Source organism: Callithrix jacchus, chromosome 12 (assembly GCF_049354715.1).
Source record: "Callithrix jacchus isolate 240 chromosome 12, calJac240_pri, whole genome shotgun sequence".
NCBI lineage: Eukaryota > Metazoa > Chordata > Mammalia > Primates > Cebidae > Callithrix > Callithrix jacchus.
Genome location: NC_133513.1, coordinates 40140274 through 40167139, shown reverse-complemented (window position 1 = coordinate 40167139; position 26866 = coordinate 40140274). Strand labels below are relative to the sequence as shown.

At 46.0% G+C, this 26866-nt stretch overlaps 1 protein-coding gene across 5 annotated transcripts in view; it reads left to right on the top strand.

The window, feature by feature from the left end:
• WDFY4 (WDFY family member 4) overlaps positions 1 to 26866 on the top strand; it is a 285801-nt gene that overhangs the window by 32233 nt on the left and 226702 nt on the right. For all 5 annotated transcript variants that reach the window (XR_013524374.1, XM_035267709.3, XM_078343959.1 and 2 more), the window contains 10 exons: positions 1990 to 2104; positions 3505 to 3611; positions 5641 to 5775; positions 8267 to 8456; positions 9852 to 10041; positions 11757 to 11914; positions 13441 to 13893; positions 16236 to 16340; positions 17931 to 18121; positions 24992 to 25572. Coding sequence is in view for 4 of the 5 variants with exons in the window: in XM_035267709.3 (XP_035123600.3) it covers positions 1990 to 2104; positions 3505 to 3611; positions 5641 to 5775; positions 8267 to 8456; positions 9852 to 10041; positions 11757 to 11914; positions 13441 to 13893; positions 16236 to 16340; positions 17931 to 18121; positions 24992 to 25572 (2225 nt within the window). In the remaining variant the exon portion in view is untranslated. The remainder of the gene's footprint in view (positions 1 to 1989; positions 2105 to 3504; positions 3612 to 5640; positions 5776 to 8266; positions 8457 to 9851; positions 10042 to 11756; positions 11915 to 13440; positions 13894 to 16235; positions 16341 to 17930; positions 18122 to 24991; positions 25573 to 26866) is intronic.

The window sequence follows — 26866 nt, the reverse complement described above, 5'->3', positions numbered from 1 at the left end:
GGGGTTCCTGTGATCCTTCCCGTTCTGCTACATTTGGTATTGTCAGGTTTTTCATTTTTGCTAACCCGAAAAGTAGAAAATATTGAGGTTTCAATATGCACTTTCTGGATCGTTAGTAATTTGCTATTTATTTTATCTTATACAAATGACATTTTTTATTTGTCTATTTTGTTCTTTTTATAAAAAGCAGGTTGTTTGTCTTTTTCTTATCAACGTTCAGGGGTCTGGATACCAATTCTCTGTCAGTGGCACACATTGTGAATATTTTCTCCCAGGGTGTGGCTTGCCTTTTCACTTGGCATCTTTTAATAAAGTGAAGATTTTTAAAGGTTTTTATTTTTTAACGAACATAATGCCACAGCAAGACACACATTAAAAATGTTTTTTGAAGTCCTCCTCATCTTTCCGAGATGGAAGAGCTTAGATTGAAAAAGAGCTCATTTGGGCCTTTGGGCAGGAGCTTAATTGAAAGTGGACGGTGAGCAGTGCTCAGTGGAAGCAGTGCTGCAAAACTGCCTTCCATGGAGGCCACAGATGCCCGGAATGTGCACAGCAGCTGACCTTCCTGGTAGAAACCAGGGATAGGGACTCTCTCCAGAACTCCAGTCTTGGACCAAGGGCAGTACCTCCACTCGGACCTTCGGTCTGGAATGAGCCCTTCTCATCTCAGGGCTAGGAAACTTAGTCCTACTTAGTCAGTTCCACAACACAGTAGAACAAAGAGAAAAGGCTATCTGCCCAAAGACTTGGATGAAAATCAGACTTAACAAACAGGACTGCTAGAGAAATAGGGAAGGAATTCTGAAAAGAGCCTGGCATTTCAAACAGAATTTTAAAACTCGTGACTTCTACTAAATAGTAGCCTAAATAATAAGGGGAAAAAGTCTGCAGAAAAAGATGACCAGGTGGGATAGAAATACAGAAGGGGAAGATAAGAAAGAATTTTAAGGAAATTGAAAAAGAGAAGATTAAGAACATCAATTTGGACTGGAGAAGAATTTTTTAAGCCTGGAACTAATGCCAGCAAATGAAAGACTAGATTGAGAAATTTGATTTCATAGGAATTTCAGATTTTTGTATAGCAAAAGCGAACAATAACAAATTAAAAGACAAAATGACAAACTCAAAATAACTGCAGTTATGTTATGGACCATCTGACTTTTCTTTGGATATACAAAGAGCTCTTTTAAATAAATAATAGCAAAAACCCTAGTAAAGTAATAGCGTAAGAGTGAAAACAGGCAACCAAGAAAGATGAAAAGAGGTTTTCCACCCTGGAAATTGAAAGGCTGCCTTCTGAAGTTATTTTTTCTCTTCTGAAGATATTTTTTCTCTTCTGAAGTTTTCCGTTAAAGAAGAGCGGGCAGACTGATGCTCAATTTTGCTGAGGGTGTGGAGAAACCTGTCTGCTCATGGGAGGGCTGGGGAATCTCATCTGGTCAACTTTGTCTGGAAGCCAAGTTAGTAACATGTACCAAAGCATTAGAAAATAAAACACACTCTCTAATTTGCAATCCCATTTTTTGGAATTTATCTAAAGGAAATAATTGAATGACTAAAACTGGGTTATCTGTACAGGATTTGAAACTGTATATGAAGAGCATCAGTGAGACACAGGGATGGCTGGGTGAGGGCTGAGGGAGGGGGAGACCTGAAGAGGTGCTCCCAGTGCTCCCATGCGGGCAGCAGACTCCTGGCAGGGCCATCCACTGATGCCAGATGCAGCATGCTGTGAGACTGGGCTCTGCATGTTTGACATTTCAGGGGCTTGTGTTCAGGGGGCTGTCTGGGCAATTGGAGAATTTGGAGGCAATGGTATAGGGATGGTGGTTGGGGTTGTGAGGGTGGGTGATGTGGTGGTTTTTTGCATGCCCCTGGGAAACGGAGTTGAGCTATCAGCTTGGGCTGGTGAAGGGCAGCATGGTGGGTGGTGCTCATGCCCTGCTTGTGGCATTGCCATCTCTGAACGAGATCCGTCTGTTGCTTCAGGCCTGGGAACACTCTGTTGGGATCATCTGTTTTCCCAGTCTCCAGAGGCTGGCAGAAGATGTGTCCGACCAGCTTGCCCAGCAACTCCAGAAGGCCCTTGTGGGGAAGCCTGCAGGTAAGAGCATGGAGGTGCTGGTAGGCTCTTGACAGAGAGCAGTGCAGCCCTGCACACCCTCCCAGGCCTCTCTGCTTTCATGTGAGCTAGAGTGTTGCCTGCCAAAGAGCAGGAGGGCCTCACTCTGCCACTGAGTGCCTTGGGGACCAAGGGAAATACAAGATTAGGGAAGGGGGCTTGGGGAGCTTTGCTGCTCCCAGGACATATAGACAAACACACATACACACACTGCACACAATACATTATGCACAAACACACATAGACACACTACACACAGATGTTACACATACACAGACACTACACACAGATGTCATACACAGATACACAGACATACAGATACACACACATAAGCTACACACACAGGCACACACATTACATTATACACACACACATAGACACACTACACACAGACACTACACACAGATGTTATACACAGACACACACAGACACACAGAGATACAGAGACACACACATACACTACATACACATACACAGTACACACAGATATTATACACAGATACACAGACACACATATACTACACACACAGACACACACATTACATTATACACACACACATAGACACACTACATACAGACACTACACATAGATGTTATACACAGATACACACACATATACTACATACACATTACACACAGACACATAGACACATAGACTACTCACAGAAACTATACAAGGACACACACTGTACACATGAAGACACACCCAGAAACGCTACACACAGAGATACCCGTAGGCATACACACACAGATACATCACAACATAGACACACGCACACAACATGCAGGGGACCACAGTCTCTGGGAGGAAGTGCTAGGATTGAAGATGCACCTGTGTGTTTGGTGGAGCTCTTGGTTCTGAAAAGAACCAGAGGCCAAAGTTTGCATCTCTTGTGGGGCCTCCTGACTTGCATTCTTCCTTTCATGTGCACTGGTTCCTGGAGGCAGAGTAAAATTTCACAGTGCCTGAGGGCTGAGGGTCAGGAGGAAATTCTAAGGGGAAGAAATTTCTCAGCATGGTGTAGATTTCAGGAATTCTTGCAACATAAGGGACTGTGTGATCCAGGAAGTAGGGGAAGATTCTGGATTGTGAGAAGGCCGATAGCTGAGGAGCTTGTTCTTTCTCACCGGCAATCAGGAACCACTGATGGCTACCAAACAGGGATGGTGGCGTGAAAAAGGCTATCTTCCAAGGAGATTAGTCTGGCAGGGTGTGGAACGTTTAGTAGAGATGGAGGCAGCCTTGGGGATGTGTAGGCAAGATGCCAAAGTCCTCTACAGACGTCTACTCAGGCACGTCTTCTGGGAAGAGGGGATTCTGGATGGAGGCGAAGCTGAGTGGGCAGGTCGCTGTATGCCCTGCTGGTGACACTGTCTTCCAGAGCAAGCTCGATTGGCAGCTGGAGAGTTGCTGCGGTGGAAGGGGAACGTGGATCAGGATGGCTACTTGCTCCTGAAGTCAGTGTACGTGCTCACGGGGACAGACTCGGTGAGTTTCAGACCATCGGCCTCCACCCTGGGCATTGCTCATGCAGGTGCAGAGGGAGGTCCAGCACAGGGCGGTGGCATGTCCCAAAAGGGTCTTTCTTTTCATAAAACAGATTTATTATTTCTCTTCCATTCTCCCCTTCTGGTGTAGAACATGGAATTCAGAGTTGGAAATTCCCACTTTCTCAGTTGACAAGTTGTATGTAACTGTGGGCAAATTGCTTTACCTTCCTGTCCCGTGGTTGCATTTCTAATTTTAGGACTGAGGATAAAAACATCTCTTTTCTGGGGTTAGTGTGGGATTGTTAATGACTGATGTTTATTGAATACTTCCTACACATGGGGCAAGGCTGGGTGTGTCCCAAACATCATCAGTGAATTCTCCCAAGGACCCTATGAGTCAGATCACCGTGATGCCAGTGAGTGATGAGAACGCAGGCTTACCTACACTGTGCATCTGCGGTCTGTCTAATTCCAGATCCCATTCTCAGAGCCACTGTTCTTTGTTTCTTCCTGTTAGGGTCAGCCTGAATGATGTGCCCTCTGGGTATCTGTCCTGGCCTCACCTAGAGATGAGGGATCGCTTCTTCCTTCCATTCCCACCCATGCCTGCTGCATGCCAGGAACAGCAGAGAACCAGGGTGGCTGCTGCCCTCAGTGTAATTTCTCCAAATTCTTCCAGCCTCTACCTGTTACCAGTTCCAAAGCTGCTTCACTAGATGAACCCAGACATGAGATGGGCATTTGCAGCCATGCATGGAGGGGTGACAGGAGCACATCATACAGTGCTTGTCTGGGGTCAGGGGGTGGTGTCTGACCTGGGAAGTTAACTGAAGGGAGGACTCCCTGAGTCTTCTTCAGGTGAACTGCCTGCACCACTGTCAGGCACAGCGGCCTGAAGCACAGCATGAGGACTCATCTCATCTGCCGCTGGGGAAGGAGTCTCTGCAGTCTGTTTGGTGACACATTAACCTAAGGGCGTGTTTTTCACTGCCTGTGCATGGTGCATCAGGGTTGAGGTGGAGGAAGGAAAGGGAGAACTGCCCTGACGGGGTCAAGGTTAACAAGATGTCAAATACATAGAGGACAGTACTGTGCGCTGTCAACCTTTTGGGGGAAAGCTAGGACCAGCAGCCTGCATCTAGTCCTGAGCCTGGTCCAGACTGTACATTCATTGTTCTCTTTGTCTGACTTCCCCATAGTGTCTATCAGGTTAACCAGTGCGGTGGGAAGTTGCATGGACAGCGTTCCATAGGTTGACCTCACAGGTGCTCACCTGTGCATGTGCACACACACGTGCGCGCGAGCACACACACACACACACAGAGGCTGCAGCTGAAGTAATCCCAGTGGAGCTGCAGGCAAAGCCCCAGGAACAAAGACCCCAGGAAGCTCCTGGGAGCTGGTCTCCATCTGTGCAGACTTCCTGTCCTCTTGACTTCTGTCTGGCAGCCCTGAGCTATTTAGTTGAGATGCTGGCTGATTGTCAGTCATCTCCTATTAGACTGTTTGGACCTTGATGAGATCTGTCTGGGATCTAGATGAGAGGGCAGGGAGGGGCCTGATCAGGTCCTCACCTCTGTGGTTCACACACATATTATCAACCTCCCCTCCAGATTGCTTTTCCTTCCTAATCATGAGTCCCCGGACCACCTCCTAGTCAGGAGGCCCTGGACCACAGTCACCCAGTAGGATTTGCTAGGAAGCCCTTGTATTCTCATCTCTATATTCCCTCTCCTTTTCCCTCCTTTCCACCCACCCTACCTCCCTGCCTTCCTTTCTTCCTTCTTTCTATCTATGAATCTTATAAAGGAGCTATGGAGCACATAGTAGGCACTTTATATAAACTAAATCATCACAGCCACCCTAGGTGCATCCTCTGGTTGTCAGCATTTCACACTTGAGGACTGGAGCTTAGAGGGACTGTCCTCCAGCCCCACTGAAATGGTTGCAGGGGCCTGCTCCTGGGTCTGCGCTGACCTGCTTCTGCTGTCTTGCTACCTGGGGTCACATGTGCTCTTCTTTTGCAGGAGACGCTGGGTAGGGTTGCTGAGTCTGGGCTTCCAGCCCTGCTCCTACAATGCCTTTACCTCTTCTTTGTCTTTCCTCTGGACAAAGATGAGCTTTTTGAGAGTGATGTTCAAGTTCAAAGGATGTTTGTGCAGGTGAGTTCAAGGAGGGCCTCCATCTCCCTGGGTCAAAATTTCACTTTGGGGATAGACTCTCCGATGCTTCCTGGAGATGTTTTCATCTTTCTCAGCCCTGTTTCCCAAGCTCCTCTGCTCTCCCAGAGGGTCCAGTCTCCCCTGCCCCTCACCTCCCGCCCTCATGCTCTGCATGGCCTGCATGGTTGGAAAATGAATTGCCTCCTCTTCTCTGCACCTCATCTTGTCCCTGCAGCACTGTCCCCTCTCTTGCTGTCTCCCAGAAATGTCCCTTGTCCCTGCACTTCGCTTCCTTGCACCCACCCAGCTCCCCTCCTCCAGTCTGCATTCTCGAGTCCTGCCCGCCCTCCGTGGCATCTGGAACCTCCTCTCTGCCCCCTTCTCCTCTGTTAACAAGCACAGTCTGTACCACTAGCTATACAGTAGCCAATTTTTTTCTCAGTATTAGTTTTGTACCCACCCCTGTGCCATGACCTCACATGGGTCACCTGCATGAGCCCTCTCTGCCATCCCAGGATACATCTGTAAGTAGTGTTGTCATCCTCGGTCTGTAGAAACTGAGGCATGGTGAGTGAGCATGGGGTCTGGGGTCACAGAGGTCTTGGCTGGGGCTGAGATTGGCACCCTTGAGTAAACTTGCACTTACCTGTTCTCAGCACCTCTTTCCTTCCTCTCAGAAGACATCTCAGGCCTCTAAATATCAAACATGATTTTATTCTGTCATTCCCCATCTTTCTTCTTCTCTTTGACTGACTAACTTCTCATCTTCTCCCCCTGTCCACTTCTGGGCAGTTTTTGCTTTATCAGCTTCTGAGACTCTGAGCTCTCCAGAAAATCCTTCCTGCTCCCTGAGCTTGTGAGGGAGGGTATGGAGGACCATGGGGCCTGTCACTATGTGTCCAGTGTCTGCAGTGTCTCACACAGAGCAGGTGCTTGTGACTGTTCAGTGAATTCCCAAATGCAGCTGTCCATGGTACATACGTGTCCACATTAGCATCCACATTAGACAAATTCCCAAGCCCGTTCTTCATTTCCAGAGGGTAGTGCCTGAGTTCTGGCAGGTTCCATTAAAGTGGGTTACCCTCTGAGTTGCAATTGTTGAAATGTAGGTATTATCTGCTTGTATGTAAATCATATTCTAAGCAGAGGCCAGGACACCGCACCACACACTTTCACAAATGTTTACTGTGTGGCTTTTAGGTGCCCTGCAGGGAAGTAGTGTAGGGTCTGCCTTTGAAGTCCTGTGTGTGTGGACAGAATGTGTGCTACAGGGAATAGACCACACCTACATTCCTTAAGGGTTTCTGTTACTTTCACAAAAATGTATGGAGCCCCTACTGTGCGAAGCTCTAAGCCACACCTACAGTTACTGCAGCAAGCATAGGGCTTCACTTTGAGAGGTGACAGAAGGGTGAAGAAGCCAAACAAGGGGAAAATGATCCAGGGACAAGTGTGTAGTCAGCAATTAAAAAAAAAAAAAAAAAAAAAAAAAAAAACAGAGATGGGCTTTGCTCTGTTGCCCAGGCTGCAGTGCAGTAGTTAGCAATTTTTTAAGTGCTATGTAGGTAAAGCCAAAGGTGTGCTGGGCGATAAGGGTGAGAGGCTGTGATCTGTGTTAGAGAATCAGTGGAGTCTCTTCTGAGGACATTGTATTTAACCAGAGAGCTGAGGGTTGACAGGGTCAGAGGAGGCAGCCTGGCCTGTTGGGGTGGAGGAAGTGGAGAGGAGCAGAGAAATGGCCATGCAAGCCCAGGCACAGGTGAGACCTTGGTCACGTGGCCACACCTACCTGCAAGGTAGGCAGGGAAATGGGACCTGCAGCTGAGGTCCACGTTGCCCAGCTTCTCTCTGTATCAGCCTAGAAGGAGCAAATGCCTTCATTCCCATGGAAAGAGCTTGTGATATTTGCCACACTGGCAGCAGGTCCTGTTGGACCACTGAGAACCCAAGGGAGTGGATAAAGTGGGTGAGAAGGCAGTGCTGGGATTTTATCCCACGTGGAGAGGAAGCTTTTGTAAGTCCCTCTGTCAGCCATCAGGAGAGGAAATTGGTGGAAACAAGGAACCCAGTTAGGAGGTTATGTGCTGACTTATGGAGAAGTAGAGTCTGAGTGTCACTGAGGAATTCTAAAACACTTCCCTTTTTAATAGCTCAGGGTCCAGTTAATTCCATACCTTAATTGTGGGTGACATTTTTTGGTAGTTCCATTAAAATGATACAAAGTCAATTACTTATTTATTATTCTGATTTGGAAGGGATAACAATTACTTGTATAGGGCTGATGTGGTCAGACTGGAGCCCCAGGCCCTACCACCCTTTCCTAGGGGCCTCTGTTGACCTGCTGGTCTAGAGCAGAGGGTGATCCCATGCAATCCCATCCTTCCCACTGAGACATGCCCATCAGTGCTCCAGAGAAGTAGGGAATAAATCTTTCCGAGGAAGGAGGCTTCCTAACCAGGTCTCCTTGGCTGTTTATCTTCTTCTTTTTTAGATGTTGCTCAATATTTGCAGTGACTCTCAGGGCCTGGAGGGACTCCTCTCAGGAAGCGAGCTGCAGTCTCTGCTGATTGCCACAACCTGCCTTCGGGAGCACAGCTGCTGCTTCTGGAAGGAGCCCACCTTCTGTGTGCTGAGAGCAATCTCCAAGGCCCAGAACCTCAGCATCATCCAGTACCTGCAGGGTATGGCCTGGGAGACTAGGTGTGGGCTGTGGGCCACGGAAGGGCTTCCCTTGAACTCAGAGCAAAGCCTGAGGGATCACTTTATATGAGTCGTGGGATGGTCTTGCAGCCTCTATAGAATTCTGGGACCAAAGAAGAGATGAATGGGCAGCCATGCCCAGGAGATAATTCTACATTGCTTGGCTCCCTTCATAAAAGTGCTTTTCTTGTTCATTTTTCTGCTCCAATGGAAGAAGGAGGGAAAGAGGATTTCACTGCGCACATACTACCAATCAGACTGTGCTGTGCCCATTTGTACATGTGTGTACAAACAAGCATTTGTGCTTGTTTCTTTGAGATAGCTCTTAATGCCATTTTGCAATGGGGAAATAGAGATTAAGAGTATTAGAAGAATTTTTCAAGGCTATTCATCTAGTGAAGAAGAGAATGCAACTTCAAACTTAAACATGGTTTAATCCAGCACCCTCATTTCTATCTTAGGAACCATGTATAGGGGTTAAGGCCAAAGACTCTGGAGCCACACAGCCAGGAATGGACTCTGGCTCTGTCCTCATAGTTGAGTGACCTCAGGCACTTAACCATTGGGGTGCCTCAGTTCTCTCATCTGTAAAATAGGGACAATAATACTGCTGATCTTATTGGATTGTTGTGATTCTTTGCAGCTCCTCTGAGTCCTCGCAGCTGAGAGGCTGAGCTTGCGTTATCTCATAAGTACTTTTTCTGATTCACTGGATTGCCTTACCCAGCTCTCAGAAGAGGTTTTCCTTGATGAGAAGTTTCTAAAACAGTGATCCATCCAAATGCAAATCTGAGGGCCTCTTTCTTCAAACTCAAATCTTCCCCTGGCTCTGGCACCACTCTGGTGGGAGTAGCCATTAAGCCCCACGGCTGGGCCTTCTAAAAATAAGCCACACCCCTTTTTCTCTCCCTGGGCCACACTTCAGTGTTCCAATCCCCTGGCCTCTTCAGTATCCAAAGCACCCTATCTTTCCACCCACTGCCTCCCACGTGTTCATACATCCTTCCCTGCACTTTTCATCAAGCTAATTTATTCTCAGCTCCAGCATTGCCTCCTTAAGGTCTGAAATGAGCTCAGGTCTTGCATTTTACATCTCATTATCTAATGGACCTGGACTCTCCCTTCTGCTGAGAATTAGGGACAGAGGGCTGAGGGGCTGCCTTCCTCTCCTGCGTCACCTGCTGGGCTTGCAGCGTGTGGCTGTCAGGATGGCACTTTCTCTGGGGCAGTCTTCTTGATCCAAGAGCCAGCAGAACATGTTTTGGATTAATTTCCATTCATGTCCTGACATGTTGTTTGAAGTAGAGGAGGGAGGTGGACCATTGCAGGGAAGCTCTTGTTTCCTAGCTCAGCAGGTCTGTGCTTTCCTCCTGCAGCCACAGACTGTGTCAGACTCTCCCTCCAGAACCTCTCCAGGCTCACGGACACACTCCCTGCCCCTGAGGTGAGCGAGGCTGTAAGCCTGATCCTGGGATTCGTGAAGGATTCCTACCCCGTCTCCTCAGCTCTGTTCCTGGAGTTTGAGAATTCAGAGGGCTATCCTCTGCTGCTCAAGGTGTTACTTCGGTAAGTGGCTGACTGTGTTTGGTGGGGGGAGATCACAGGACCACCAAAGCCTTGGTCCTCAGAATCATTGGGGTGCTTTGGAGAAAAATAGATATAGCTCCATAGGGCATGGTCAGATAGACCTCTTATTGCAAAAGTGATTCGTTGTGCAGAGAGGCATGGGGACCACTTCCTTAGAGAATCAGTTGTTTTACAAAGTTTACTTGTAGGCACCTGTCACCTGCATGCCTGTTGGCCTGATTTTCACCAATCAGAACCCAAACAGAAGCCCTGACTGTTGGAGGGCTTCTGGCACTGCTGTCAGCTGCCCTGCCTGTGTGCTTGGAGGGCTGGAAAGGTCTGGAAATGAACCACCTTCAGGAACAGCTGTCCACCAATGACTGAAGGAGCTGATGGGTGTGCACCCAGCACAGCTGCCTTTGGGTGGGCTCTCTCTGTGTGGCCTCCAGAGCTCCCCAGAAGGATTAGCTCCAGTGGCCCCATGAGGCACTTGGTTTCCTTCCCTTCCCTGTCTCACACGGCCTCTCGCTTACTAGTGTTTTCTGGGATCAGCTCCCAAGTGAACTACCTCTTTCTGAAATCCTTGAAACATGGGAAACCCAAGCCCAGACACTGTTCAGCAGGGGCTGGGCTGGCTCCTTACTTTCCACTCTGCCTTGCCGTATCATCTTTGGGTGGGGCCCAGGGATTAGAGAGAGCAAGGGATGGAAATCAGAGAAATGCTGTGATGGCCCAAACTCTACTGCTCCTCTTGTGGAAGCCACTTCAGGGCAAGGCCACGTGGGCTTTGCTCATCGAGTATAAGACACCCTTCTCCTCTGAGGAGCTACTACCGCACTTCACACCTTTTCCTACAGAGCCAGGCCTTGAGCTCACATGTGGTGACTTGGATGAGGGAGCTGAGGTCCCTTGGTCCACCGAGAGTCCAGAAGGATGTGATTAAATGGCAATACCCTTGCACCTTCCTCCAGAGCGACGCTAAGTGCAAATGCCGCTCTGGGCATCCCACTTTTTGCATTAGTCTGGGCTGTGACCAGCTGACTATGACCCCCACAGAGATCTGTGTCATAGCATTTCCTGAACTATTTTTTGGTTCATTGAGTGTTGAGTTTTCCCCAGACTTCTTGTGGAAGGCAGGGGAGGGGACAGGAGCCTGGTCCAGGGAGCGCCAAGGACCATGTGGGCTCATTGGCTTTCCTTTCTGCCTTAACTGAAGTCATGCCATAAGCACTTTTCCTCTGGAAATGGCAGGGCTGGAATAAGACTTGAGAGGCCTTCTCCACAAGAGGAGCAGGACAGCCACCTGCTCATAATTAAAGTACAAAAGCCACACTCAACCTTTAAGTAAGCACAAGGAAGTCTGACTATCTTCCACACCCTTTGGTTGCAATGTTGAACTATTATATTGCATTCTCATTTGGAGGTGCCCTGATCTGCTGATGCCCTAAGCACATGTCTTTTCGGGGTCCAGCCATGGAAAGTGACTTTCCTGTGAGCAGATGCTATAGCTTTTCACAGGTTCTGATCTAAGACTGACGTCTGCAGAGTGGTGTTTATCCAGGGTGCTCCCTTGCTTCTGGCTTGCCACTGGTGCAGACTGTGGGGTCTTTCTCAGCTTGCAGATCTGCCTTCCCTCTGTCTCCCCAAGAGTACCATGCACACATGTGGCTGCTCCATCCAGGGAGTACAGTTTGCTGACCTCATCTGACCCCCAGGTACGACGAGCTGACCCAGAGCGAAGTGGACCCGCACCTGGAGGAGCTCCTTGGGCTGGTGGTGTGGCTGACGACCTGTGGGAGGTCAGAGCTGAAGGTGTTTGACAGTGTCACTTACCCTCAGCTTGAAGGCTTCAAGTTCCATCATGAGGCATCTGGTGGGTCCTTCTTGTGTCTGGCTGGCCAGAAGAGTCAGTGCTGAGTCCTGACAAGGCTACAGAGGGTCTTCTGATTTTTTTATACCTTTCATTGGTTCAGTAGACTCTGATTATGCCACAATCTTTGGGGAGGTTATGAATGTCTCCCATGAGACTTGGCAGAAACACTGCTTAATAAAGACAAAGACTTTCTCAAATAATGGAGGCAGCCTCTAGTTCTCTTCTTCACCTCTGGTATGATTTACTCTATAACATTTGCTTATATAATGGGGGCCGATGGCCCTAGAACAGCCATCCAGGCTCAGAGTCAGTGACTTCTCAGTACTTTGAGACATTGATTGACTGATGAACTCAATTAGCAGGCACGAATACTTTCTGTGTGGTAGGCACTCTGCCCCATGCTGGGTGCCAGTGTGAACAGGCCAGGTGTCTGCTCCCTAAAATTCCTCTGTAGAGACTGTCACACATCCCTGACCCCTAGTCTGCTGGAGAATTGGCTAAGAAATGCCCATGACCCGAGGCACAGCTATGACCCGAGGTGGCTCAGTCAGGAAATCCCGAACAGAGGGCCTGCTGGAGGGAGTTTTTAAGGCTAAGTGTGGGTTGTCTAGGTTGAAATGAAGGGAGAAAATTTAAAGGCAGAAATGACAGTCTGAGGAGTAAATGGTGGCCTGGATGGCTGGGTGAGTCTGGGAAATTAGAGCTGCTGCAGAACAGTTGCAGGGAGGCTGCAATGCTGCAGGGCTCAGGTTAAGAAGGGCCACTGGATGGGATGCAGCAATGCACCGGGGCGCAGACATAGTTTAGTCAGTGCCTGGATCAAAAAGGGGTTTCATAAACATCTCTGGTGTCTGAGGCAGAGAAGGCTGGAGGCAGGGAGCTTTCTGACAAAGTGTCTCCTAGGGGAGAGAGAATGAGGCTTAACCTTCAAGCTGGAGGAAAAGGTGGAAGTGGGTCAGGAAAGTGTATTTATTTATCAGTTTGTCTAGAAACAAAACTGACTCTGCCAGTAATCTCCAACATCATTTAATTTTAATCCATTGAAACCAATCCTCCTAGCCCAATGCTGTGCAATGGAAATAAAATGCAAGGCCTGTTCTATTATTTTAAATGTAATTTTAACTTTAAACAAGAAGAAATAAGTTAAAGTATTTTTTATAATATATTTTATTTAATTCAATATATCCCAAATATTACCATCTTAATGTATGGTCAATACAAATGGTTGTCAATAAGATATTTTGTGTTATTTCCCTTGTGTTATCTTTTTTAAATCTAATGTGTACTTGACCTTCATGGCACATGTCAGTTCAGAGTGGCCACAGTTTGAGTGCATCTCGGACTATGCCCCACCAGCCTTCGTCACACCCCAGGTGGCTGGCTTTTCTGGACTTCTGATAGACATGTGCCCACAGGAGTTAGGACACAGAAACTTCAAATGGCATGTCCTCTTAGTAATGAAACATCTATTTGTATAAACAGGCAGGAGAAATGACTTGCAAGGTCATTCTTGTTTTTCTCTGCAGGAGTGACTGTTAAGAATCTTCAGGCCTTCCAGGTCCTGCAGAATGTTTTCCACAAAGCCAGTGACTCTGTCCTCTGCACACAAGTCTTGTCGGCCATCAGGACCATGTGGACCTGGAATGCTCGAAACTTCTTCCTGCTGGAGTGGACCCTGCAGCCCATCTCTCAGTTTGTAGAGATCATGCCCCTGAAGCCAGCCCCTGTGCAGGCATACTTCTTCCAGCTGCTGGAGGCCCTGGTGTTTGAGCTGCACTATGTGCCCCATGAGATCCTGCGAAAGGTGCAGCATCTGATCAAGGAGAACCCTGGGCCATCCTGCACCCTCATGGCCCTGCAGAGCATCCTCAGCATCGCCGGTGGAGACCCACTCTTCACTGACATCTTCCGGGACTCAGGGCTCCTGGGCCTGCTGCTGGCACAGCTTCGGAAGCAAGCCAAGATCATGAGGAAGTCAGGTGCCGCTGGGCACATTGGGAGGGATGGGCAGGGGTCACTGTCAGCCAGGCCTGGTCTTTGGGCCAACTTGGCTGCCCATCAGTGTAACAGAAAGTGAGCATGCCCATGTCACTGAGAACTGTGTTCTTTGGGAACACAGTTTCACAAAAAACAGTCAGCCTCCCAGTCTTCCCATGAGGAAGCTAAAGGGATGGGTGAACCTGGGGCTAACTCAGGCCTTGTGAATTCCCGGGTTTTAGGTATCTAGACATTGTGTGGGTGTGCAGACAGGGAGACTGCAGGAGTCTGACAGGTCCTCAGGAATGGGAGCTTGGAGAGGCCTGAGGTCTGGGGGCCCTTCTGGGATCTGCTGGGACACAGCTGCCTAGCTCATGCTGCTCATTTTGCACTGTTGGCTCAGTGGTCTCCCATTGGGAGAGAGCTCCCTGGGGTCTTGCTGGCCCAGCATGTGCCTCTAAGTCTTGGTGCCCTGCTGGGCTGTACACCTGTGGCTCCTTGGCAACACCCCCTTTCCCCTAACTTGGCCCCTACACCCTGGAGTCTCAACCTTAACAGCCTCTGCTGCTCCCCTAGGGCTTTAGGGTCTCACAAGCGTGCATGGTGGCTCAGCGGTTGGGTTCTTGCCCTGCCTCACCATGTCCCCCACCACATATCCTGCTGTAGTCACTCTACATGGTTGTCTTTAACTCCCATCTCCACTGACTTTCCAATAGGAAGCAAAGTTCCTTCCCCAGCTCCGCTGGTCTTTCCCTCAGTCTGTCTACACCTGCTGGTCTGGGAAATCATCCTAGAGGAGGGACCCCGGGACACAAGAATCTGGACGATTACCTCTCCCCACCTTCCCTCCACTCCTTCTCCTTCTCCCATTACACTGGCTGGAAGTGTCAGGGAGCTCTCTAGCCTTTGGCTGCTTCTGGAATTCTGCTTCAGACTTAAGCCAAGGTCACCAGTCTGTTTTCTGGGCCTCTCTGAGGGGACGGAGCTAAGGGCTGGAATCCTAGCCATGCTGCTGACAAACTGAGTGATCCCGAGAAAGTGACTTAGCCCCTATGGGCTGTGTCTTCTTCGGTGAAACAGGGTAACAATGTGACATCATTAGAGTGTTGTGAGATTTAAATGAGGGAATCTCTGAGGAGGACCCACTGCTGTGCCTGGTACATAACAAGGGCTCAAGAAACATCAGTCGCCTTGTCCCTATAGTTCCAGTGCTACTGTGATAGACTGAGGCAGACACCCAGGGAAGAGCTCAGGCACCTTATGGAGGCCAGGACAGACCTAGCCCCTCCCTGGAAGTGTTTGCAAACAGGATCAGGACTGCGGAGGATGAGCCAAAGGGATGGTTTGTGTGTCTGAGCCTCTGGGCCTAGCCCTGGAAAATACTCTGAGCTACTTTCTACTGCTTAGTAACTTCTGGCCTTAAGTCCCATCATGAATGAAGTTAATGCAGTGCTTCCTCCGCTTTCCTTGGTGTTTAAATGAGAAGTCTTTGCACAGTCTCTTTGTCTAGTGGTTCTGTGTTATCTTAGCTGGTATTGCTTTTCAGCAGACTAACACTGAATTTGCTTTTAAATCCAATTCCAAACTCATGACCATTCCTAGGAGAATCTGAACTCTTTTGTGAGCTCACGCATCTAGTCTTACTTTGTACTTTCTATTGTTAAATGTATTTTGTTGTTTCTTAGGTACTGTGTCTCCTGGTTTATAAACTCTATTTTCATTCATTCATTAATTCATTCCCCAAATAACTATTGAGCTTCCAATATGTGTCAGGCACTTTTCTGACATGGGGATTCAAGGTGAATATAGAGATCTGGTTCCGCCCTCGTGGGTCTACTGGGATCACCTGTTTACTCCAGATTCTCTTGAGCTTCCCCATGGCTCAGGCATGAGCAGGCAGTCATCTCTCCCAATGGTGAATGGCAAACTCTAAGAGTGGTCAAAGGAAAATTAAGAAGACAGGGCTCTGCGTATCATCCGGGACAATGCTTCTCAAAGAGCAGTCCCTGGCCAGCCCCATCAGCATCACTTGAAATTTGTCAGAAACAGAAATTATAGAACCCTGTCCAAGAACTACTAAATCAGAAATTCTGGGGATGGAACCCAGCATGGGGCTCTGGGTTTTAACAAAATAAGCCCCGTAGAGAATGCTGATGTGCTCAAGATAGAAAACCCCTGATGTAGGGGGTAATTGCCTTCTATCTTACTAATTGGGATACGCACTCCCTTATGATGAAAGCATTATATTCACATCTCCTTATGAGGATAGAAAGCTGGAGTTGGAGATTTGGGGTCATATGACATGTACTTCAATTTTTTTGTTGTTGCTTCTTCAATATGGCAGGAAACAACGTGTCCACGCCTGGGATTCAGGATCCGGAAAGAGAACTCACCTGTGTGATGCTGAGGACTGTACTCACACTTCTGAAAGGCTCAGTGAGAAATGCAGGTAAGGATGGTACCAGCTTCGCCTCATCACTGCTTTATGTCAGTGCTCACAGGTTATATTCAAGGAATAACCAATACACAGTGTTAGCTGTGGCTAATGTCCATCTGCTGGCTGATGTTCAGTGATCATCAGTAAATCTATAGATGCTGTACCTTTGTTGACACCTTTTACTTCTAAGCTTGCTAAATAAAGTTGATGACAAAAAGACTATGTTAAAACTAGCATTATCTAAATTAAATTAAATTATCTTATCTAAATAATTAGCCCCCTCTCCTCTTTTCAAGTGAAATTTATTAGTGTCCTGCTGCACTGACTATAGATGCTTTTTTATGTTTTAGATCTGAAGAGTAAAATACAGACAAAGAAAGCTGTCATTTTAAAGGAATGCAATTTGTTATGCTCCCAGACATGATGGACTTAGCAATTTAATCCATTCAAATTTTCTTTTATATATATAAGTGTGTCTATATATATATATGTATATATGTGTATCTATATCTTCATATATATGTGTGTATATATATCTTCATATATATGTATATATATTTATGTATAATATGACACAGACACACCAACAATGTCATATCAGTGGTTTTGGGCTTGGTGATTTAGGTGTCTTCATCTTTAGCCTCATAGACTAACTATACCAAATGTAAAAAAAAATATTATTTCATTATGGCAGAGAGTCTTTAACATTTAGTCTGTGAAAGGTTCCCCAGAGGCGCTGGTAAATGCATATTCCTAGGTTCATGTCCAGACCTTTAATTAATAGTCATTAGAGGTGGAGCTCAGGAATCTACTTTTAAACAGGCTTTCAAGGTGATTTCTGTGTCGGGGGTACTTAGCCTATAGTTGGACAAATCCTGTCTTCTCAGATCCTCCTCAAGCCATTTGAAGGATCCAGTTGCCTCCTAGTTTTTATTCCACGTGGATTACTCCAATATCAATCCTGGGGAAAAGTACTTGGAATTACTTTTAAACAAAAACATACTGCCAGTCAGATTCCTTTAATTTTCTCCCCCAAGGAACTATCTAGAAATTAAATATGCTCTTAGCTTAAATTGTGGCTTGCTTTCTATATGAATTTTGGCAGAGAAAAGAGAGAAAATTTTCACTGGCCCTGAGGAGGAAATTATGGGGAAATCAGGAGAGAGGTAGATCTAGTTAAAGTTTTTATTACTTAGGTTTCTATTTTTTTTCTTTTTTACCCCAAGAATTCATGACACTGTTATTAACTTTAGTCACCATGTTGTACAATAGATCTCTTAAACTTATTTCTCCCATCTTGAACTTATCTCCTATGGGGAGTTGTTAGTCATTTTTTTTTTTTCCAATCTTAGATTCTCGTTGGAGAAGAAAGCAGTTTTTCAAAAAAAAAAAAAAAAAAAAAAAAAAGGTCAGATTCATAGTTTCTTTATTCTGCTTCTCAGTTTAACATTGGTATAGAGTACCAAAAAATGTACCAGCGAACAAAAGAGAAACATGAAAAAGTGGCAAAACTAACTTTGAAAATTGTAAGAAAAAGCTTTCCTTTTGATTGAAACTGAAGTGGCAAGGCCCCCTCCCTGGCCCTGTCTGTCTGGTTCTTAGTTGTCCTGAAAGACCACGGCATGGTGCCCTTCATCAAGATCTTCCTGGATGACGAGTGCTACCGGGAGACCTCGCTCAGCATCTTGGAGCAGCTCTCAGCCATCAACGCCGAGGAGTACATGAGCATCATCGTGGGCGCTCTGTGCTCGTCCACTCAGGGGGAGCTGCAGCTGAAACTGGATCTCCTGAAGGTGATTTCAAGTCCTCCTTTGAGATTGGCTTTCCTATGAATATGCACCAAGTGATCCACATTTCCTCATGCATTCATATTCACTTAATCCAGTTGGCCACTGTATGTGGTAGGCAGTACCTTGTATTAGGTAGTTTCAGGTGCTATACAAATAAACCCACATCTTCAGTAGCCTGGCACATTAGAAATTTCTTTCCAACATGTAGTCCAATCAATGATTGGCGACCATCATTCAGGAACTGCAATCACCTGGGCATCTAACTTGGGCAGCAGACAAGGGAAGACAGACCGTGGGGAACTGCAGAAGGCATTTTCATTCAGGCCTGGAACTGGCATGTGTTTTCTGTCCAATTTTCTTTAGGAAGAACTTTGGGCAGGACTTGCCTGGATGCAAGGGATGCTGGGAAATGTATTTCCTGGCTAGGCGGCTGCTTCCCATGACACTGTAAACTGTAGAAGTGCAGCTCAAATCTGCAATGGCCAAGTAGGTGCCTTGTTGATTTGATCAGCATTTATCGAGCATGTACCCATTACCAGGGCTGATGAAGAGTACCTGGGACTTATGGTCAAATGTGATACAGCCCTTGGCATCTGGCAGCTCAGAGCCTGGTGCTAATAAGTAAACAATAGTTACACTGCAGTGTGTTAGATGCATTGGTTAGACACAGAGTTCAGGTTGCTACGGGAACACAGAAGTAGGAGAGACCAATGCTGCCTTACCTGGTTGAGGAAGACCCACCGGGGAGAGAATCTGTGAGCAGTAAAAAAGAAGCAAAAGCCAGTTAGAGATGTGGAAACACTGGGCACAAAGGGACAAGCAAGGCCTGGTTATCATGTTTGGGCCACAGAGATAAGTGTATGTTTTTGTAATATTGTTTACATTCATCAAGTTGTCTTAAAATAGTTCAATACATATTACAAATATTCTTACCATCTCTTCTGCCTTACAACTTTCAGTTTTGTGGATGTTCCTTTTTCTACATTGCTTTTGTGGGTTTATGAGTTTTAAAAAGGATCACCTGAGTGATTCACCTCAGCCTCCTAAGTAGCTAGAACTACAGGCATGCTCCACTAAGCCTGGCGAATTTTTGTATTCTTTGTACAGATGGGATTTTGTTATGTTACCTACTCTGGTCTTCAACTTGTGTCCTCAAGCAGTCCTCCTACCTCAGCCTCCCCAATTGCTTGGATCACAGATGTGGACCACTGTGCCTGGCCAATGTGCTCATGTTTCATTAACATGATATACTTGACTGTTGGTGAATTTAAAAAGAAGTGAAGTTGCTCTGATTTCCAAAATTAGGTCAATCATCAATCTAACTTACTTAGTTATGCCTATGTATACATAAGAACTTTTTAACTTTTAGCAAATGGTGTTTGGTTCATCATACTTACTTTATTTCTCTGCATATTTGATGTGAGACTTTGACATGAGCTGTTCCAGGTATTTTGTGGCCTAAGTCAGCAATGATTGGTGTGGCCAAAGCATCACATGGCCCATTCAAAAGTGGTGTCATGACCATAATTATCATGTTTCACAGATGACAAGAACCCAGTCAGTGATTTAATGAGAGGGCCATAGGACAGTGAAAGTGATTTGTATGAAACAAAAAAAAGGAAAGGTAAATATATTTTAAAAGACACTTGAATCCCATGATTATTTGAGGTAAGGAGACTGAGAGCGATGGGTAAAGCAAAGAGTAGGGTAAGGGAGAGATATATCAAAAATAAATAAAATACTGGAGCTAGGAATGACCTGATTCATGTGGTACAATGTCCTAATGTTACAGGCAGAGAGACATCCAGAGAGCTTCATTGGCCAAATTAGTATTGCACAACTGCTAAATGGTGAAGTTGAGTTTGAATCTAAGGCAGGCAACTGAAAACTGAGAGAACTTTTCACTTCATTGTGCTGTTTGGTGCATTTTCTTTCATATATCCTTGATCAGCTTGACTGGCACATTCTGATAGGTTAGGAACAGGGAAGCCATGTCCTAATCAGTCAGGTCTATGGGTGAATAATTGTTTCTGACAGTGCCATATCAAAAGCCAAACAGACCCACAGAGAGGGAAGTTTTGCTTTTGCTTTGCTTGGAGAGTAAAAGAATTTTTGTGTTCAATGTAGAAAAGAGTGCTCTGCTTTGCTCATAGAAAGTTCCTTTTGTTTAGTCTGTAGCCCAGAGGCATCATATTGGAATGTCAACTCTTGGGCAATAGGACTAAATTTCTAGAATTAATAATGTAAAGTCATTATGGTGTTTTACAGATTCAATATCATTGCAGAATCACAGTTATCAAGAGAGCACATAAGGGAAGAACACTGGTGAGCTTATTTAACAAAGTCATAGCCTGTATTCAGTGTGCTGTCTTCTCTCTGGGTACCAAGTCACTGCTGGGCAGTTGGAGGCCCCAGGAGCTGGCATTGTTCTCCAAGGGCCAGGGCTGTTACACGGCTGCTCCAGGGGGCAGCTGGGAGGAATGGTGCCTCTTCCAGACTCGCTCACCACTGAGTCACATGAGCAAGTGGTGAAGGTTTGCTGGAATCAGATGTGAGATCTACATTTGTTTCTAAATTATCATGGGAACCCTCTGAAACTTTGGAACAAAGATGTTAAGTGAACTATTTCTGGCTAAATCTCTCTCTTTAGAAGGTGGGGTCAACTCTGTCCATAGGGTCTGTTTCTACAAAGTGTGTCTGAGTGGGATGAGAGGGCACCCCCTCTGATAAAGATTTCCCGTCTCCCAAGTGTTTTCACAGCATGGCATCACTCTGCATCCCTTCCCTGTGGCCTATCTGCCAGCCACTCTGGAGAAGCAACTTAGGTCAATTATTTCAAACACCAGTGGCACCTCCATACCAACACTGAAGCACATGTGACTTCACCACCTAATTCTGGCAAATGATAACTGAGTTAAAGAATAATGTAAGCAAATGAATTTCCTCTCCTTGACCAGTGGGACTGTGATTGGGTTATGCACAAATTCAGATTGATTTGCTAATATACATTTAGCTGTTCAACTCTGAGCTTAATTGTATTACCTCACCGGTCTTCCAGCATGACACATGGAAAATTATGAGGAATAACAAATAATAGAATGTGAAATAAATCCTGTTAGCCCTAATGTAGTTAGCACTTTGCAGCAGACATCCATTTTATAGATTCAAGCTGGAGGAATACTAACTCAGAGACGATGACATGGTAACTGAGTTAGGATGAGAAAATGTGCTTAACGCTGACCTTTCTTGAAATGTGTCAACCCCAGCCTGATTACTTTGACTTCAGCTGATTAAATTTACTCCCTTCCACAGACTGGAAACCCTGTGTGATGCATTATCATGCAAAGTTGAGTGACAGTAATGGAGACCCTCCTCCTAGACTCCCGGTTCCTGACAAATCGTTTCCCGAAGTAGCAAAGTATTTATTTTCCTTTATGATAGAAATGTTTCTCTTTAGTTGCTATGAAATTAAGCCTTTGTAATTGGATTTTGGACTCTTTACTTTATGACTCTGCAAATATGAAATTAACCCCATCCCAAGAAATAATAGAGGAGTCTAAGTTCTAATGAGATTACCCCCATTTTAGATAATGATTCTGAATTTAATAAATCAAACAAAGCAACAATTAAGGACAGCCATTCCTTCCTCCTCTCCCTCCCAGCAGGAGGAAAAGAAAATAACCATCTAGGAATTACAGGTGACAAACCCGCTGAGAGACACAGATCATAATGAGGGCGACTATTGGGTTGCTTTGCTTTTTAAAATATCTGTTTCAATGTTCTTTGAATGATGAAGTCCTTTTGAGCAATATTTGGCATCAAATTGGACAATTGAATTGGGAGGGGGTTCCTTGAGAGAAGAGGGGTTTATAGTGATCAGCACTCAGGCAATTGTCTGTAATGTGATTAGTTTTGTTTTTTAATCATTCTCTTTTCCTGGTATTTGTTTTTTCATGTGTTATGTGACAAATAGAAGTGCTTATTCATTCCATTTGCCTTAAACAAAGCTCCTGGAGGTCTTAGAGCCATTGAAAGCACTCACATAAATTTAGTCTGTTTAGCATTGTAGAGCTTAAGATTTCCTGATGTCTTTGTGACTGATGGACTTTTCATGGCATGTGTCACGTGATCAGGCATGAGGTCAGATTCAGACGTGTGCTGTACCTCATCGTAGTGAACAGCTTTTGGTATGGATTATCAGTTAGAAGGGAGGGACCGAAACCACCACACACACGTCAAGGTTGGAGTGAGTTTCCAACTCAGACACAGAAATAGCATTTTATTGGGAGTGAGTTGCTCACACAAAGCAGGCACAGATGCACCATAGCTGCCTTAGTGTTTCCTGGCCCCAGGGTCTCCTGGGTGGGGCAGGGACAGGCAGCTGCCATGACTCTGTCTACACAGGGAAAGGCCTTGCCCAACCTAAGCCTGGGCTTCCATATACACACACTGAGTACCACCATCCTGGAGGAACAGACTCCAGCAATCTGCATGCATTGCTTTGACGGTGTGTACAAACGTTCAACTTCCCTGGGTTTTCAGCCAAATTCAGAAAGAATTAGGCCACAACCTCAGGAGGAGAAAGCAGTATCATTGCCCTTGTCTTTCAGGCAGCCTGGGAAGTCCATTTCCCTTAAGTCTCTGCCACAATTCAGACTTGACTGCCTCCTTTAGTGGGTGACTCTGATGCTGAGTTTCTTTCAAAGAGAAAACGGCAATTCAGTTCCCCCCAGTGTCCTTCTGAGATGTGGTGGGGGATCATTGATCTAATCACTGTAAGTAGCGCATTCTCTTTTTCTATAACTGGGAAAAGATCAATTGAGCTATACTGGTAAGGATGAATCTTTCTACCTTGCTTTATGTTATTTGTCCATTTTGAATATAATGATGGACTTTGGCCTTTCATAGATTCTCCTAGTAACTGCAATCTGTTTTGGTTTTTAAATTTCTGGAAACATAATAGATGGGACCCTGGAAGCCCTTTACACAGATCCTTGGCTGCCTTTTATCTTCATATTTGAAAGAATCTTCGCCTGTGTTCACCAAGAGAGTCCAGTCTCCTCTTGTGTTCTCTGAAACATGAGACTCACTACTTGCCCAGCAGCTCAGGTTTCCTGTAGTGGAATCTAACATTAGAGAACAAAATCTGAGTGGTCGAAACACACATTCTATTGTTTCAAGTAAACACCACTGTTAGGTTATGGTGCCAGCGTTTAAGAGATGGAGCTGGATGCTTGGGAGGCTGAGGCAGGAGAATTGCTTGAACTGGGGAGGCAGAGGTTGCATTGAGCCGTGATTCCTGCTATTGCACTCCAGCCTGGGCAACGGAACAAGACTGTCTCAAAAAAAAAAAAAAAGAGAGAGATGGAGCTGGAGCTGAAAAATTACCTTTCTCTCCCAAAGTATATGACTTCATGTTTAAGAGTCACCTGTAACTTTACTGTTTCTGTTTACTAGAAATAATGTAAACATCCAGTCCCTTCCTTCCTGTTTTTCTCAGCTAACAGTGTTCTCTTTTACACTAACTTCCATGTGTCATACTACAGATTGTCACCTAAACCATACATTTAAGTCACAGCATCACCCCTCCCCAAATAGGGAGTTTCTCTTTTATTTTTTCTCTTTGAACCTTGTCTCTGGCCTCCTGAAACTGACTCCAAACTGTGCCTGCTCAGACGATCCCATTCCCTGGCTCACTAGAGCATTAACTATCTGAAAAGATAAAACAATTCACACCTCTCTCCGCAATCTACTAATGAACCCACAAGGTGGGCCACTCTCTAGGAAGCCCACATCACATGCCTGAGTTTTAGATGGGGTCCAGCGCAATTTATCTGGTCAATAAATAAGTAGCAAAAATTACAGGCTTTTAATACGTATTTGAAATCGTCCATGTGTTTTTCACATTTAGATGAAGCACAGAATAAGAACTGCTTAAATGTAGCCTCCCTGCCCTCTTCCTCCCTCCTTCCTTCCAATAGCATGTATTGGTTACCTAGAGTACACCATGCACTGGACTCAAGTAAGTAAGTGCCCAAGAAAAGTTTGATTTTAGAAGAAATGAAAGTTTTGCGGGCCAGTAAAACTCTCAGTGATCTGGAGGGTGGTGGATTCCACGGTGTATGCTATCATCAGTGGCCTAACTGCTTTCTGCACACCTGGCCTGTGCTATGTGTTACACATATGCATTTCATGCCATTGCAGGTTTCTCTTCTCTGCCTGACACATTCTTTTCATACCACATTTTAAGTTGATTCATTTTACTGTTTCCCCTCATTTAATAGAACAGATAAAGCCGTGCTTGCACAGAGAAGGAGATAAGGAGTAACGAGCTGCTTCTACTAGGTTTTCAATGTGTGTCTCCCGTACAGTATCAGAGAAGGTTCATCCCACTCATTCAGCAAATTGTCATTAAGTGTGTGCAGTGTTCCACAGTAGTAAGGAAGCTAGATATGGTTCCCTTCTCATGGAGCTTCAGTCTGGTGGAGAGCTGAGACGATTTTCAAGTTGCTTCAGTAGAGTATCTTGAGAGTTTTAATCAGGGAATGGGAGGGGGATGGGTGAGCACTCAACCTGGGCTGAAGATGAGATACAGGACAGAAGACACTTTCTGAAAAGAGATGCATTCAAGTCAGAATACAGGACAGTTAAATCAACCCTATAGATTAGTTAAGTAGCTATACAGGAAAAACCTAAATGGAAAGAGGAACAATATGGACATCTCAGCTTTTCAGAATCATCCTTCCTGTAGCTTGTTGGCCTGAAGGTGTTGAGGAGGGAACAGGGAGTGGGCAGTTCTGGCAGGAATATGTGTGAGCTCAGGGTTAATCTGCCTCCTGGAGTGCACTCATTTTGATTTGCTTGGTATTTCAGTCTCTGCTCCGGATCCTGGAGACCCCCAAGGGCCGTGCTGCCTTCAGAATCTCCAGCGGGTTCAATGGACTCCTGTCCCTGCTCTCTGACCTGGAAGGCTCCCTCCAGGAGCCCCCGCTGCCGGCATGGGAAGCAGTGTCTTCCCAACAGACCCTGGAGCTGGTGTTGTACACTCTCTGTGCTGTGTCTGCAGCGCTGCACAGGGATCCTGTCAACAGCGACTTCTTCAGGAGGAACGGGCTCTTTGAGAAGCTGGCTGAGGACCTCTGCCTGCTGGGCTGTTTTGGAGCCCTGGAGGAAGAGGGCGCCCCACTGTGCTCCTGGGCGGACATGAAGGCCAGGCCATTTGTGGATTTGCTGGGCACTGCCTTTTCCTCCAGCAGCTCACTCCCACCTTGGATACAGAGCTGCCTTCAGATCCTGGGCTTTCTGGACAGCATGGCCAGCGGCACCCTCCACCTGCGCGGGGACCTGAAGGCATCCCTGAGGGCCAAGCAGGGGCCAGTTGTAGATGCTCAGAAGGGAGAAGCTGGCAGTGACCCCCAAGGCAACTTCAAGCAGTGGCCAGGCCTGGAGGAGAGGTAGCTTCTACCAGTGTGTTTTCAGTGCATCTCTGTCTGCCATTTTCACGCTAATACCTCACGCATGTGTAGTTGGTGGGAAGGCTCAGATACAGAATGGGTGTGCAGAAATGTCACGTGATCTCCACTTCTTCAAAGCAAGTTACTTCTGATTTCACACTCTTCTATCTTGGGAACTGACAGAAAATTCAATCTGAGTCAGTACTGGGCTGGAAGATGCTGTTGAGTCACATGAGAACCAGGGAGGACTACGGGATGCCTGGGAACCGAGGGCAGGACCCCGCTGATGCACTCACCTTCTCCTTTGGGAGCTCTACTGTCCCAGGGAGCCTGGTGCCTGGACTGGCATCCTTGGGCATGTCAGGCAACCTTGGCCTTATGAGGTTTTATCTCCTCCCCAGGGTGCTGCCAAGAGTGGGGTGAGATCCTTTGATCTTCAGGACACAAACCACTGTTCACCCCAGTTATGGAACTCTTTCTGTTCTTCCTTGCTGCTTTTACACCCTAACAAAGACAATTGCTCTCCTTACTTCCTCAGGCCAGACACCTCAATGGGTTCAGACTTCAGTAAACAACTTTTTACTATCATGTTTATAATAGAGAATTCCACTAAAGCAAGAGAGCACAAAGAACCATCTGTACCCCACCCCTCTTGGGGTAGGAGGGAAAATGAAAGAACACAACAGCAACAGTTGGTGTGTTTTTCCATTCCTCCAAAGTAGAAATAACAGAACACCCGTTAATACTGCAGTAAATTATCCTTCCGAAAGACACTGAATTTTTATCCTGAGTGCCTCATTTGCTAGGCATCAGTGTTGGGGATGGTAGAGAGAGGGATGCATGTTAAATCTCCACACACTGAGATAATTATGATTTTTTTGTTAATCTGGCTAACGAAGTGGTTTGCTAATCTTGGAATGCTAGGAAGGTTAATCTTGCATTCCGGCACAAACCAACTCATTCATAATTTATGTACTGCTGAATTTGATGCACGAATCTTTGAAAAGGATTTTTGCACTGATATTCAGGAGTTTAGCTTTTCATACTCCTTTCTTGGAGACTTTTCTTGTCAAATTTATGCTAGCATCATAGCATGGATTGGACTGTGCTTCTCTTCTATGCTAAAGAAGGGTTTATGTAAAGATTATTTTCGTTCCTTAGCTAATGTGATAGAACTTGCCACTAAATCTTTGTGGGCCTGGTGTTTCCTTGTAAGAAAATTTATTCTCGTGAGAATGCACTTCTATTTGTTCCTGAATTACTCTTGGTTTGTTATTTTGCAAACTGATTTTCC